The 13,374-nt window shown below is 41.9% G+C and overlaps 1 protein-coding gene across 4 annotated transcripts in view; it reads left to right on the top strand.

The window, feature by feature from the left end:
* The window catches only part of CRBN (cereblon), a 104,448-nt gene that overhangs the window by 76,427 nt on the left and 14,647 nt on the right, over positions 1-13,374 (top strand). For 2 of the 4 annotated variants that reach the window (XM_027121438.1, XM_027121440.1), the window contains exons 2-5: positions 301-424; positions 5,463-5,575; positions 7,688-7,890; positions 8,733-8,882. In XM_027121438.1, coding sequence (XP_026977239.1) covers positions 301-424; positions 5,463-5,575; positions 7,688-7,890; positions 8,733-8,882 — 590 coding nt within the window. Of the gene's footprint in view, positions 1-300; positions 425-1,812; positions 1,934-5,462; positions 5,576-7,687; positions 7,891-8,732; positions 8,883-13,374 lie in introns of those variants that run through there. The other 2 variants (XM_027121441.1, XM_027121442.1) reach the window with 2 other exon arrangements.

Genomic DNA, 13,374 nt, shown 5'->3' with positions numbered 1-13,374 from the left:
AAACCTGCTTGCTGAGATGTTTTTGTTCAGTGATCATTTGTTGTTACCCCTATTGAAAGACAAAGCTATGGAAGACTGGGTAGACTCCAGCGAAGGGGGGAGGGTAATGAAATGAAGGCGGGAGCAGATGGTGAATGTGAATGGAGGCGAGGAAAAGGAGGTGAATGGGGAGTGAAAGGTACACAGATGGTAGCATCAGTGACCCTGGGGCTGAGCACAAAGGAAGAAAGAGGAGCGAGTGCCTTTCCAGCCACATCTGCTGACCCCGCCAGGCTCACAGCTGTCCTTTCTTGCCCACAGAGTTCTTGGTTGACCCAGGGTGCAGGGCACAGTGCTGGTACCACCTCTGGGGAGGACCCGGGAAGGTCAGAGCTTCCTTGTTTAGGGGCCAGATGTTTGCTATGTAAAGAAACTTCTGCTGCAGGTAAGCACAGTTCTTTGCAATTCTATAAACCATAGTAAGACTGCTAATGTATATATATATATATGTGTACTTGCTATCACCATTGTCTCTGTCTCTATCTCTCTCGGTCTCTCTCTCTCTCTCTCTCTCTCTCTCTCTCTCTCTCTCTCTCTCTCACACACACACACACACACACACACACACACAGCCCAACCTTTCTCTCATTGTTCTCTCTCCCTCTCCTGCGTTCTCCTTTCTCTCATCCTTCACCTGTCTATAGTGACCATCTTAATTCTACTGACCCATCACAATAATGTATCCTATGTAATTGTTATTAACCTATAATCTGTAATTGTTATATATAACTATAAAAGGCAATGCTATCATTAATACTGCAGCCATTGTTAATTAGAACAAATCTGAGATGCTGTTTGACCCATTCTCATTTTGCAAATGGGTAAACTGAGGCTACAAATGACTCGACCAAGGCCTGAGAGTGTGTTCAGGGACAGAAGGCCGAGTGACTCTGAATGGATTCATCAGCCTCTCTCCCGAGGTTTTCTTTTGGCTTTTAACTTTTCAGTGAGCAAACTTTTGGAACAAACATATTTTAAAATACCGCATTCACTATTGTTTTCTTCAGAGCAGTCCTCTCACCCCTCTCCTCCCCATCATGTTTAGGTGTTTTATGGCATATACGGAGTTGTCAGTTTCCTCCTTCACTGAAAAGATGACTTGAAAAGATACTAAGGAAACTTTTCTCCATCCTCCAAAACAGGAACCTTACCAGTCAACAGAATTATGTATCTTTTTGCATTCTGCAGTATTTTTTTTTTTTTGGCCATATAATGACTCATTTTTGTTAAAGTAATAATGAGTAAGCTGTTTTATATTCTGACAATCTCACTTGCCAATCATAGGCCTTTTTGTATTCTGTGTTATCATCATTTCTGGTATTTGTTTCTGACCAATACATGTTAATTATATATATAAACTACTTAAGACTGTTGAAATGAAAATCAGCTACAACCCAACCGGCCTTGGAATAATTGATGCATTGGCCCAGTCTCCATGTATACGGTTTTTATTTTAAAAATTGGAGCTAATGCTGTATAATTGGGTTTCTATTTGCTCCCCGGCCCCCTCGTTAAGAGCGAGGTGGAGACTAAAGAATCTGAGCCTGTTTCTCCACGTGTAAAATGTCGTGCCAGGGGCGGGAACAGGCGACGGCTCTCACCGAGCGAGGCGGGCACCAAGTGACCAAGAGCAGCGGACACAGCGCTCGGCCCCCGTGGCGACGGCCCTCTCGCCCGCTGCGCCTTTCCGGGCGGGCCGGCGCTTGGTTCCGCGGGCGCCGCCAGAGGGCGCTGTGGCCCCGGGCGCGACGGCGGCGGCGCGGCGAGGACCCTCCCCCGGCGGCTCGGCCGCCGCCCTGTCCCAAGCTCCTCTGCGGGTAAACAGACATGGCCGGCGAGGGAGATCCGCAGGACGCTGGGAACAACATGGGCAATCACTTGCCGCTTCTGCCCGGTAACCGCCCGGGACCGGTCCCTGGCGGCGGGAGGGGGAGAGGCCCGAGCCGTGAGCGGCACGACGGGGCCGGGGAGGCGGGCGGGCGCTGTGGAGCTGGCGGGGCCGCGCCGGAAGCGGCCGCGCATCGGGCCGCCGGCCAGGGACCCAGTAGCGGCGCTTCTCCCAGCGGCTGGGTCCCCCGGGCTGGGGACGAGGGTTTGGGAGGCGGGGAGGGCGGTCTCCCCCGAAAGGCAGGGATCCCATGCTGTCCATCCTCCGTGTGTCCAGAACTTGGCTCCCAGGAAATGGTCTGAAACTGGGTCAGGGGAAGAGAGGGGGACTGGGACAGAGCTCAGCAGCCCAGACTTTTCCTCGACTTCTTCCCTTTGATAAGGGTGACAGCTACCATGCATTAACTGTTTACCACGTCACGGGCCCTGCCATAAGCGCTTTGCATGCGTTTCTCCGTTTAATCCTCTCCACATTTCTTTTCTAATCCTGATCTGATGGGTGAGAAATGGATTGGCAGATTAGTGTGTGACTTGCCCAAGGTCACACAGTTGCAGGGCCAGGACTCCTATCCGAGTCTATCTGTCTGCATAGGTGGTGTTTCTCAACCACTTCACAGCCAAGACAGTATTTGGTCTGTTCTTAGGCACATAGTTCAAACACATGGTAGAACAAGCTTAATTAGAGATACTTAGGACTGTGATGTTAAACTCAGTTTTCTCTCTCTTTTATGTTTTATGAAAATTTATACTTTGGACTTATGTTGGAATACTGGGTACAAAAAAACCTGGAATAATTGTACAGTTTTATCGTGGAATGCTCTAGACAGGAGATGCTTTCCAAGAGGTGTATCAGCTAAATGGAGACTATTAGCTGAGTCCCTTCACTGTGTGTCAGGAAGTATGTTAGGTGTCCTGGAGATGAAAAGAGGTATGATACACAGTCTGATACCTGAGGAGGTTTATCATCTATATGAGGCTCCTGAAAATATAACTAGCAGAAGGCCGTTGATTTAGGCCAGTTAAGCAAATGCTCTTACCCTCCATCAGAGGGAGGGGTTGTTCAGGGCCGAAACGGATTGGGGGAAAGCCCTGTGGGGTGTCCTGGAGACATCCAAAAGCCTATAACTTAGGATAGGCTTGCAGAAGATAAGGCCTGGAAGCTTGGGTCGGAGTGTTGGGAATCTTGCATCTCTTGCCAGTGAGACTGGGGGTTTCTTCCGTGGGTTGTAAAGAAACAGTTGTGGGTTTCAGACCTAAGAGAAGCTGTGCTTGGAGGACTAATTTGCCCACTGGGAGTGGCGTGGGTTGGAACAGGAAGAGACTAGAAGGCATGCCCTCCATATAGGAGGGGCCTTTTCCAGAGAAATAAATCGGGATCAGACTCAGTGGTCGATCCAGAAGCAACCTAGCTGAATTGGACCTGACTGAAGAGCTGAGCTGTTTTTTCAGAGGCATCAGCCCTGCTCTGTCTGTGCCAAAGCCAGTGTGTCAGGGAAGATGCTGATGCTCTGTTGGCATCCGCATGCTGCTCCTGCATGAGATGAGTCACCACACTTCACCCTGGAAGCTCTCAACAGTCAGTGTGTTTTGTCAAAAAAAATCGGGTGCAAAAGGGCTCAGAGAGATTGTCAATACGATAATCATGCTTTTGCAAATCATACATGAGTTTTATTTGTAGAAACATTGGATTGTCCATACATCCATGTAGAATGAATTGTTTTGAAGAGTAATCCACTTTAAATGCTAAGGAACTAGCTTAATATTTAAGATTCGAAGAATCTGTCCCAACCAAACAAAACATTAATAGATAAACAGCCAAGTGGGGGAAGTGGGTTTCTGCCCTATACACGAGAAAGACTACTTTGTGTAAGGAAATCATTTAGAGACGGAAGTTGGAGCAGTTAAAATGTAAATTTTAAAATTATGAATTCTAGCCTTTAAGCTAAAATTTGACCTTTTAAACTCTGTGTAATAGAGCAATAAAGTGTCAAAATGCTTAGTGAAAGCAATGCTGTCAGAATTGTGAATGCAAGGAAGTAGATTCAGAATATTTTTGTCATCGGTTTAGATTTTTCTTTGTTATCTCTCGGTCTCTTAATGAAATTCCTTTGTGCTTAGGAAAATTTTGTATGAAGCGTTCAACCACTGCACATTTGAATTTAAATTGAAATAATTATGTTGTTCTCTTTGACAAAGCCTTATGTATCTAAGGAATTTATAAGAATTGATAGAGAGTCCAAGGCATTTGCCATGTTGAAAAACATTTATATTTTCTTGTCAGGGACCTAGCTGGAGGTGATTTGATTTAAATAATGATATGCACAAAGGAAAATAATTATTTTGTAAAGACATTTTATCCACTTAGAAGTTTATTTGGGGGCTTGCTTGCTTGCTTCTTTCTTTCCTTCCTTCCTCTCTTTTTCCCCTCCTTCCTTCCTTCTCTCCCTCCCTCTCTCCTTCCTTCTTTCCTTACTTCCCTCCTGTCTTCAGAAACTCTTTAAAGTTAAACGTTTGAAAGAACTTTAGAGATTGTTCTTGTTCATGCCTGTCATTTTTCAAATGAGGGAACTAAGGTTTAATCAGGTGGGATGAATTGTCTGAAGTGTCAAAATTAGTTCCTAGCAAGGGAGAAGAGGTAAACCTCCTCTGCAGAAGAATTTCAAATCATTTATGCAGGTATGTCCCCCTTCAAGGAGGTGGAACATAATCCCTGCTTCTTAGATGTGAGTTGTCCCCAGTGATTTGCTTACAAAGAGTACAATGTGCAAAGGAGGGGAAAGTAGCTTTCCAGTGGAGAAATCCGACTAACACTGCCTCATCCAGGTGAGCACGGTCAGCTTCAGTAGGTATAGGTGACATCGATAGTGTGCACCCTTGATAGGACATGATGAAAATGGCTCTGCACCTTCCTAGGCTTCTTCCCCAAAACACAAATCCTAATTGAGGGACATTCTACAAAAATGCCTGACCAGTAGTCCTCAAAACTGTCAAAGCCATCAGAAACAAGGAAAGTCTGAGAGACCAGCCCAGCCCAGAGGAAGCTAAGGAGACATGACAGCTAAATGTGATGTGGTGTTCTGGATGCGGTCCTGGAACAGAAAACGGATATTAGATAAAAACTAAGGAACTCCAGATAAAATGTGTTTAGTTAACGGTGATGTGCCAATGCTGATTCCTTAGTTATGACAGACGTACCGCACTAATACAAGACATTAGCTATCAGGAAATGGATGTGAGGTATACAGGAACTCTATTATCTTTGCAACTTTTCTGAAAGTCTTAAACTCTTCTAAAATTAAACATTGACTTAAAAAAAGTAGTTGGTGGCAGAGCCCAGCCTAGACCCCAGCCCTCCAGCTGCCTCTTCACAGTACTGTTCAGATTCCCAAGTGTGTGTGGTGTTTACAAGAACCTCTCTTTTCATGGGCCCAGAATCCTCATGAAGGAATTATGTATTTGAAAGGGAACATAGCTTTTACATGTTCATGCCTCTGTTTTTTGTTTGTTTTTTTCCTTATAATATTGTACTTTTACAGCAGAGGATGAGGAAGAAGATGAAATTGAAATGGAAGTTGAAGACCAGGATAGCAAAGAACCCAAGAGACCAAACATCATAAATTTTGACACTAGTCTTCCGACATCACATACAGTATGTAATTTTGTAACAGATCTAGTATGATAAATACGTGCATTTAACTGTAGATGGAAGTTCTTGAAAACGAATGACTGCTTTTAGCATTACTGGAAATTACCTCACACCAGAAGTTGTGGATGAGGACCTGGGCTCTTGACAGTAGATAACAGTCTTAAGCTGTAATTTTTAAGCACTTTGATACCATGTCTGTTACTAGTTGTAATTCTTTGAAGAATTGGTGCCCTTCTTACGTCTTTGCTAGTAATAGGGCTACTAAAGTACTTATTATCTGTACTGCTGGGTCCCAGGGTGTGATTTAACATTCTAGCATTTTATACTTGTCATTTATGCTCTTTGGACATAGAGATGTCTAGCTTAGTCAAAATCAAATATCAGGTTGGGGCTTCCCTGGTGGCGCAGTGGTTGAGAGTCCACCTGCTGATGCAGGGGACACGGGGTCCGTGAGGATCCCACATGCCGCGGAGTGGCTGGGCCCGTGAGCCATGGCCGCTGAGCCTGCGCGTCCGGAGCCTGTGCTCCGCAATGGGAGAGGCCACAACAGTGAGAGGCCCATGTACCGCAAAAAAAAAAAAAAAAAAAAAAAAATCAGGTTGGCCAAAAAGTGCCTTCGGTTTTTAAGTGAAAGTAAAAGACATTTTTCATTTTCACCAAGAACTTTATTGAACAACGTATTCACCCTTTTGTTCCACTACCTTCTGCCATTTTTTAGGCAACTTCATAATTCCATCTTCCCAAAACTTTTTATCTTTTTGAGCAAAGAATTGTTCCAAGTGCCTTTTACAGTCTTCCAGGGAATTGAAAATATTTTTCCATTAAGAGAATTTTGTAAAGACCAAAATAAATGGAAATCCAAAGGTGCAGTGTCTGGTGAATACAGCAGATGAGTCAGAACTTCCCAGCCAGGCTGTAACAGTGTTTGCCTGGTCATCAAAGCAACATGCGGTCTTGCGTTATCCTGATGGAAGATTATGCATTTTCTGTTGACTAATTCCGGACGCCTTCTGCTTTCAGTTGGTCTAATTGGGAGCAGTACTTGTTGGAATGAATCGTTTGCTTTTCCAGAAAGAGCTCATAATAGAGGACTCCCTTCCAATCCCACCATATACACAGCGTTACCTTCTTTGGATGAAATTGGCCTTTGGTGTGGTTGGTGGTGGTTCATATTGCTTGCCCCACGATCTCTTCCATCTGCATTATTGTACAGTGTCCACTTTTCATCACCCGTCACAGTTTGTTTTAAAAACGGAACATTTTTGTTACATTTCAGTAGATAATTGCATGAGGATATACGGTCAAGAAGGTTTTGTTCCCTTAACTTATGTGGAACCCAGACATCAAAGTGATTCACATAACCAAGCTGGTGCAAATGGTTTTCAGCGCTTAATTTGGATATTTTGAGAATGTCGGCTATCTCCCACGTGGTATAATGTTGACTGTTCTCAATTACTGTCTCGATCTGATCGCTGTCAACTTCAACTGGTCTGCCCGACCGTGGAGCATCGTCCAGCGAGAAATCTCCAGCACGAAACTTCGGAGACCACTTTTGAAACGTTCGCTCAGTCACAGCATCTTCTCCCTACGTGGCACAAATCTTTTTTTTGCGTTTCAGTTGCATTTTTACCTTTCTTAAAAATCATACTGTGATGAAAATGTTGCCTTTTTTCTTCTATCTTCAATATTTAAATGAATACACAAAAATTCACCAATTTTTATCAGTTTTTTTTAAAAAATGCACGCTGATATGACAGCTGTCATGATACAGTCTGACAAAATTGTTTCGAGTGGAGTTGAAGACAACTAAGCACTACTAGAGCCATCTCTAGTACGGAAAAAAAGAATGAACCTTTTGGCCAACCCAATATTTTGAACTTAAAAAATGCTCTTGAATTTTTATGTATGTGAGAGATTCTTCACAAGAAATTAGAAATTCTACTTCTAAGAGTCAAAAATAGATTTTCATGTGGGAGCTGATACAACAAGTTTATTATTTAAATATTTGTACCCTCTGTGTGTGTTTCCTTATGCTGATTTGCTGTTCAGTCTGTCGAGCTTTTGTTTCTGTTCCATATCTGTACTGACACTGACCTTGTGTGTGTCCCTCTGTAGTATCTGGGCTCTGATATGGAGGAATTTCATGGCAGGACTTTGCACGATGACGACAGCTGTCCGGTGATTCCAGTTCTGCCCCAGGTGCTGATGATCCTGATTCCCGGGCAGACCTTACCTCTTCAGCTTTTCAGTCCCCAAGAAGTCAGTATGGTGCGGAATTTAATTCAGAAGGACAGAACCTTTGCGGTGCTTGCATACAGGTAAAATCTTAGAGCTGACTGACTTAACAGTCTCTCGTGCAGTCCCAGGGAGGTGGTTTTAAAGCCCAAACTGACTACTATTCTGCATGCACAGGAGATGGGATGAGGTTGGGAAGTAAAACATTCGGATAAGAAGTGTGAAAGTGCAAGTTGGAGTATTTCGGTATGATCATTACCATCTGAATCAGGCTTTACCTTTCACACACATTTGAACTTTCTGGTATTTGAGAGGTTTTATATCATTAATATTTAATGAAAAACATTTCTAGAATCTTATTTTCAAGAACTATCTTTATTTAAAGAAAAAGAGGGCTTTACATTGTAATGTAAAGGATTACTTTTGCAAAAGAGCAAGTAGTTATTTCACCGTCTCAAAATTCCTAAGCTGTCCTTTTACAGACCCGTGCTAAACTGAAGCTGAATTTCAAGTATCCCATGACAACTAGAGGAAATCAGTGGTAGAGGCAGGAAATCCATACAGGAAGGTCCCCCTCCCGCCCCTGCCCCCCAGTACAGTGCTGCCGATAAGCAGCAGTAAGGATGGTCTGCTGAATAAAAAGAATGTTTGGTTTGGGAAGGGAGAGTTTAAACTCCTATCAGTCCTAGGTCATTTTCAATGACTAGCAATCTATTCTTTTCCTAATGGGCTCTAACTGTACTTCCTGAAGCCTCTTTATATATCTCAATTCCCTGTGTGATTCTAAAATAAATAAAATTAAATAGCTTTGCAATGAGAGCCGATTGCTATAAATTGTTTTCCCATGTGTATTGCTTTTGTCAACTTTGCATATCTGAAAACTAAATGTCCAAAACTGTTTCCTTTTTAAAATTTACCTTGGAAGTAATGTACAGGAAAGGGAAGCACAGTTTGGAACAACAGCAGAGATATATGCCTATCGAGAAGAACAGGATTTTGGAATTGAGATCGTGAAAGTGAAAGCAATCGGAAGACAAAGATTCAAAGTCCTTGAGCTCAGGACACAGTCAGACGGGTAAGAAACACCATCTGTCTTAAAGCTCCTTGAACATCATAAAATGAAATGGTTTTCCTGTATTTTTTCTGTTTTGCTGACCCTTCACATTTTGTGACTTTTAACTAGTTGTTCTTTTCCCTTTGAAAGTATAGCTTAGGGGTTTCCAACTTTGCTGTGCATCAGATGCCCTGGGAAGTTTTTCAAACTATAGATGCTTGAGTTCCAACCGCCCCTCCCATCCGTAGAGAGCCGTCAGTCTGGGAGGGAGGCCACAGCATCGTTTCTGATGATTTCCAGGTGATTCTAATGATCCTCTAGGTTTGGGAACGGTAATGTAAACCCTACAGGCAGTGTCATGTGGGGCAGGGCTTCTTTGGGGTTGAAGACCTCTCTTCAGATTGAAACGGGTGGGAGGTCAGAGCCTGGCAAGCTGTGTGTGGCGTGGCATTCCTGTGCTTGGGGAGCCATGGCGGTCAGCCTGCCACCTGCTCCGTCTGGGCTGTGAGGAGCGTTTACACGGAGTGCCCATCTCCACTGTGAACGTGCTTTCACCTGTAACGGGTCATATACTGAATAAGTGACCAGGAAGCACCTGTCATCTCTGTGCCGTACCCAGTTTAGAAATTCTCAGAGTGTTCTGCTTTAGCAGTTAACTATTCTGGCGTGGCTCTCATGCTTAGGGTTTTTTCACAAATTTAAGGAATAACTCATTCTAAAAAAGGCAGTTCACCTTTGCTCTTAAAACAAACAAACAAGCAAACCTCCCCAAAAAAGCACACAGCATATTGTCCTCAACACTGCACGTTTCCTTTTATAGGAGTGATTCTTAACTATGGTACCTAAGAATCACCAGTGAATCACCAGTGAAGTCTTAGAAACAGATTCTTGGGTCCCCCCAGCCCTAGTGAATTGGTCTCTTATCTGTAGCCACGGTTGAAAATCTTTTCAGGTCTCTGTGTTGCACAGGTAACGTCTTCCGAACACATGGACACTCAGAGGGATCTTTAAAGATTTAAAAAAGAATATGAGCTGCCTGTGGGCAGTAACTTTTTGTCTGTTCCTGTTCACATAGTGGGCATTCATAAATATTATTGAACTATGAAAATATCGAGGGGGTCAGCCACCCTTTAGAGCTTGAGAGAGCATAGAAGAAGGAGGGGTGCAGAGCCCTTGGGGGAGGGGTTAGTGCTACCCTCCTGGTGACCCCCACCCAGAGCATTCGCTACGCAAACCCTCCAAGCACTGAGCACAGTGTACTGTCATTGTAGGGTTGTGTGTGTCTCCCTCAAGAGGCGAGCTGCTTAGGACAGTGGCTGAGACTTCTGTGTGTTCTGCATTTAGGACCATCAGTGTTACGTGAATGAATGAAAGAGTGTACCCCGAGGGCTCTGCATTGAGACAGTTGGCAAGCTGTTTTGTTGCTGTGGATTTTACTAACAGTTCCATTTTTAAAGTACTTCCTATCCTCATGCTTATAAAATTTTGAGTATTTGTGAATACTGTATTCCAGAAACCATAATGGCAAATTGACTTGGGGAAAAGTATACTTCAGAGACTGTCGACATCAGTGACTTGTGATTGTGGACAACTAGTTTGAACACAAGATGGCAGTAGACCCTTAACTGTGAAAGCAAGTCAAGGGATATACCTTTGACTCTAGTAGAGATGAGTGTGAAACTGATAGGGCCAGACGGGACTGGGAAAGGGCCCATTCTCTGTAGTATCCCTGAGACCCACTAACACAGCCTCTCACAAAAGTGAGTCTGTTTTAATTTAAAAGACCTCCACGGAGTGAGAATCCTCTGTCTCCACTGCCCTTCTGGTTCTGTCACTACCTTCACTGGAAATGGTGAAACAGAAGAAACTATGGAGATAATCTAGTGCAAGCTCCTCTTTTTTCAAATAAGGAAATGAAGTGCTAGAGAGGTAAGCAATTTGCCTAAGGTCATACCACTAGAGGGCACCACCTGGCTGGTTCTGGGTCCCTAACTTCCAAACCAGTGCTCTTCCCACCAAACCTGAATTCCTCCATCACACGTTTGCACCTCAGGCCAGTTTCCTTTTCTTTAGTAATGCAGTACCAGGTAATAGTCATTTGTCTTCTACATAAATGACTCTTCATATGTAAAAAGCATACTGCTACTTTTCCAGAGTGAGTCTTTATTTCTGTGGCATCTTCTGAGCACATGGACATTTATTTGAAAAATTAATTTAAAAAAATGGAAGTGTATCATTGAATCACCATAGGACTCTTCAGGAGTTCCTGAGTATTTCTTACATGTAGAGAGGAAAAGGCGATTAATACTCTATTTGGAATTACCAAAGAAGTTCTCTTACCTGTCATAATTGATGAATAATTTTTAGTGAAAAGGGTTAATTAAAAATGGAAGTCATAAAAATTTACACATATATATCTTAAACATTTTATTTTAACTTAAAATATATAAATGTCCCTTCGTTCATTTTATGTTTGATGGAAAGACAGGATACTTTCTTCGAATTGGGTCTGCAGATTAGAGATGGCACTAGTCTTTCTTGCATTAACAGCTTTCACTTTGCATCATCTATCTGCAGTTTATACCTGTAGTTTTTCTTCAAAGAGAGGTTCTGAAGATACTCACAAGGCTGTCTGAGCACCAGAAGCCTTGCAGATTTGTGCACTTTTTTTCTTACCGTTAGAATTGTCTGAACCTAATTTGAAAGCATTTTTTTGGCTCAACCTAGTATTCATTGAAGCAGTTTTAATTTTGTACTTATATTTTATCAGTTGCTATAATATTTATATAAATTGTCAAACAACAAGATTCTACTGTATGGCCCAGGGAACTATATTCAATATCCTGTGATAACCATAATGGAAAAAAAATATGAAAAAGAATATAAACACAGACGCGCGCGCGCACACACACACACGTGTGTGTGTGCACGCACATCTGTGTGTGTGTGTATATAACTGATTCACTTTGCAGTACATCAGAAATTAACACAACATTGTAAATCAACTATACTTGAATAAAATAAAATTTAAAACTTCAAAAAAATATTTATGTAAATTATGCAACTGTAATCACAGAACAACTGCCATAAACAGGTCAGGAAGGAATAAAACTAGTTTATGTTACAACCCAAACTCAGCTGCTGGGAGAAGCGGCAGCCGTGTGCAGCAGACCCTGGGCGGGCTTCACAGAAGGAACAGAGAGCAGTGCTTAACCCTGTGAGGCAATTCAGACAGCCTGTGTACAGACTAATGATTAAAATGATCACTAAGCTGATTTTTCAGTAGCATTAATGTTTTTATCATAATAAACTCTTACATACTAGGTGGGTAAAACATAATTCTTATTCAGTTACTTTTGTTTTTAATGAGCTCTGATAACATAAGAACATTAGAACGTAGTTTGAACACAGTCAAATTTATTTTACCGTTTTCCAAAGTCATGTAGACATAAATTTGAGCTTGCAGGAAGAAATTGAAGTTAGTGAAGTGAGTCTAATATTATCGTTAAATTAAACCTACATATTTTCAGACACATTTAGCTATTTTCATTTAATAAATCAGAAGAAGTATCAAAGTGTCATAAGTTTTTGTGGGTTGAGACAGTGGTTACAATGAAAGACCACTTTAGAATTCCTAAGCATGATTAATAGTGAAGCAGAGACTTGTAATATTTTTGTAATTACTTTGTAGTATATTTGACTTCATCAGTCTGACAGTGTTTTGTTCCAGCGTTTGGATGTGTTGATACCTTCTGCATTTGAAAAGGTATGCTGGGAGATAAAATGGCTCGTAAGACGATGGTCCGGAGGTACAACCTTCCTCTTGGCATTAATTCATGATGAGATGTTTGCAATTATGATATTCTCAAGTAGCATTCTAGAATGATGACTTTACTGTCATGAGAGTTGAAGTAATTTTTAAAGTAAAAGAAGATAATATGATGGATATTTTGATTCTTTGCATATTCAGGGTAAATGCTGAGGAATGAGAAAAGGAATGCACATAGAAATAAGGCTACGTGTAATTCTTTAGTCTTATCTAATCTTATCCATGTAAATGGGTTCTTGATTTCTCTTCCTTTCTCTACCTACTCCTCAGGTTTGGTGATTTATGAGAAGGCATAGATGTAGGAGTCGGGCAGCGTAAAGAGACGGGGCGAGGGGAGGGGCGGGGTGTCTAATGATGTCTGAGAAATTAATTTAGAAGTTATCAGGATATGCATAGGGGTTGGTTGTATATTGATTTTTAAAATTTTGTTTCACTTACAGACTATCTGAAATGTAAAAATCTCCCTTTCCATTCCACAGTGAGATAAAAAATCTTAGGTTACCTTTGGTTTTAACTTTGGTACGATTTATGAAATATAGTTTTTGAAAATTTTGTGTATCATAATAGCATTTGAGGAATATGTTTAAAAAAGAAAACTGTGAAACTCTTAGTATTTAAAATTACCCATAATGTTTAGAAACTTAATAGTTGGAGTTAAGATTTCTTATCTAAAAAATGAACAAC

The sequence above is a fragment of the Aethalodelphis obliquidens genome, unplaced genomic scaffold, assembly GCF_003676395.1.
Source record: "Aethalodelphis obliquidens isolate GAN/ISIS:26980383/991018 unplaced genomic scaffold, ASM367639v1 scaffold22, whole genome shotgun sequence".
In the NCBI taxonomy this organism is placed as follows: Eukaryota; Metazoa; Chordata; class Mammalia; order Artiodactyla; family Delphinidae; genus Aethalodelphis; species Aethalodelphis obliquidens.
The sequence above is the reverse complement of the archived record's forward strand: the minus strand, read 5'-3'. Positions and strand labels throughout refer to the sequence as shown.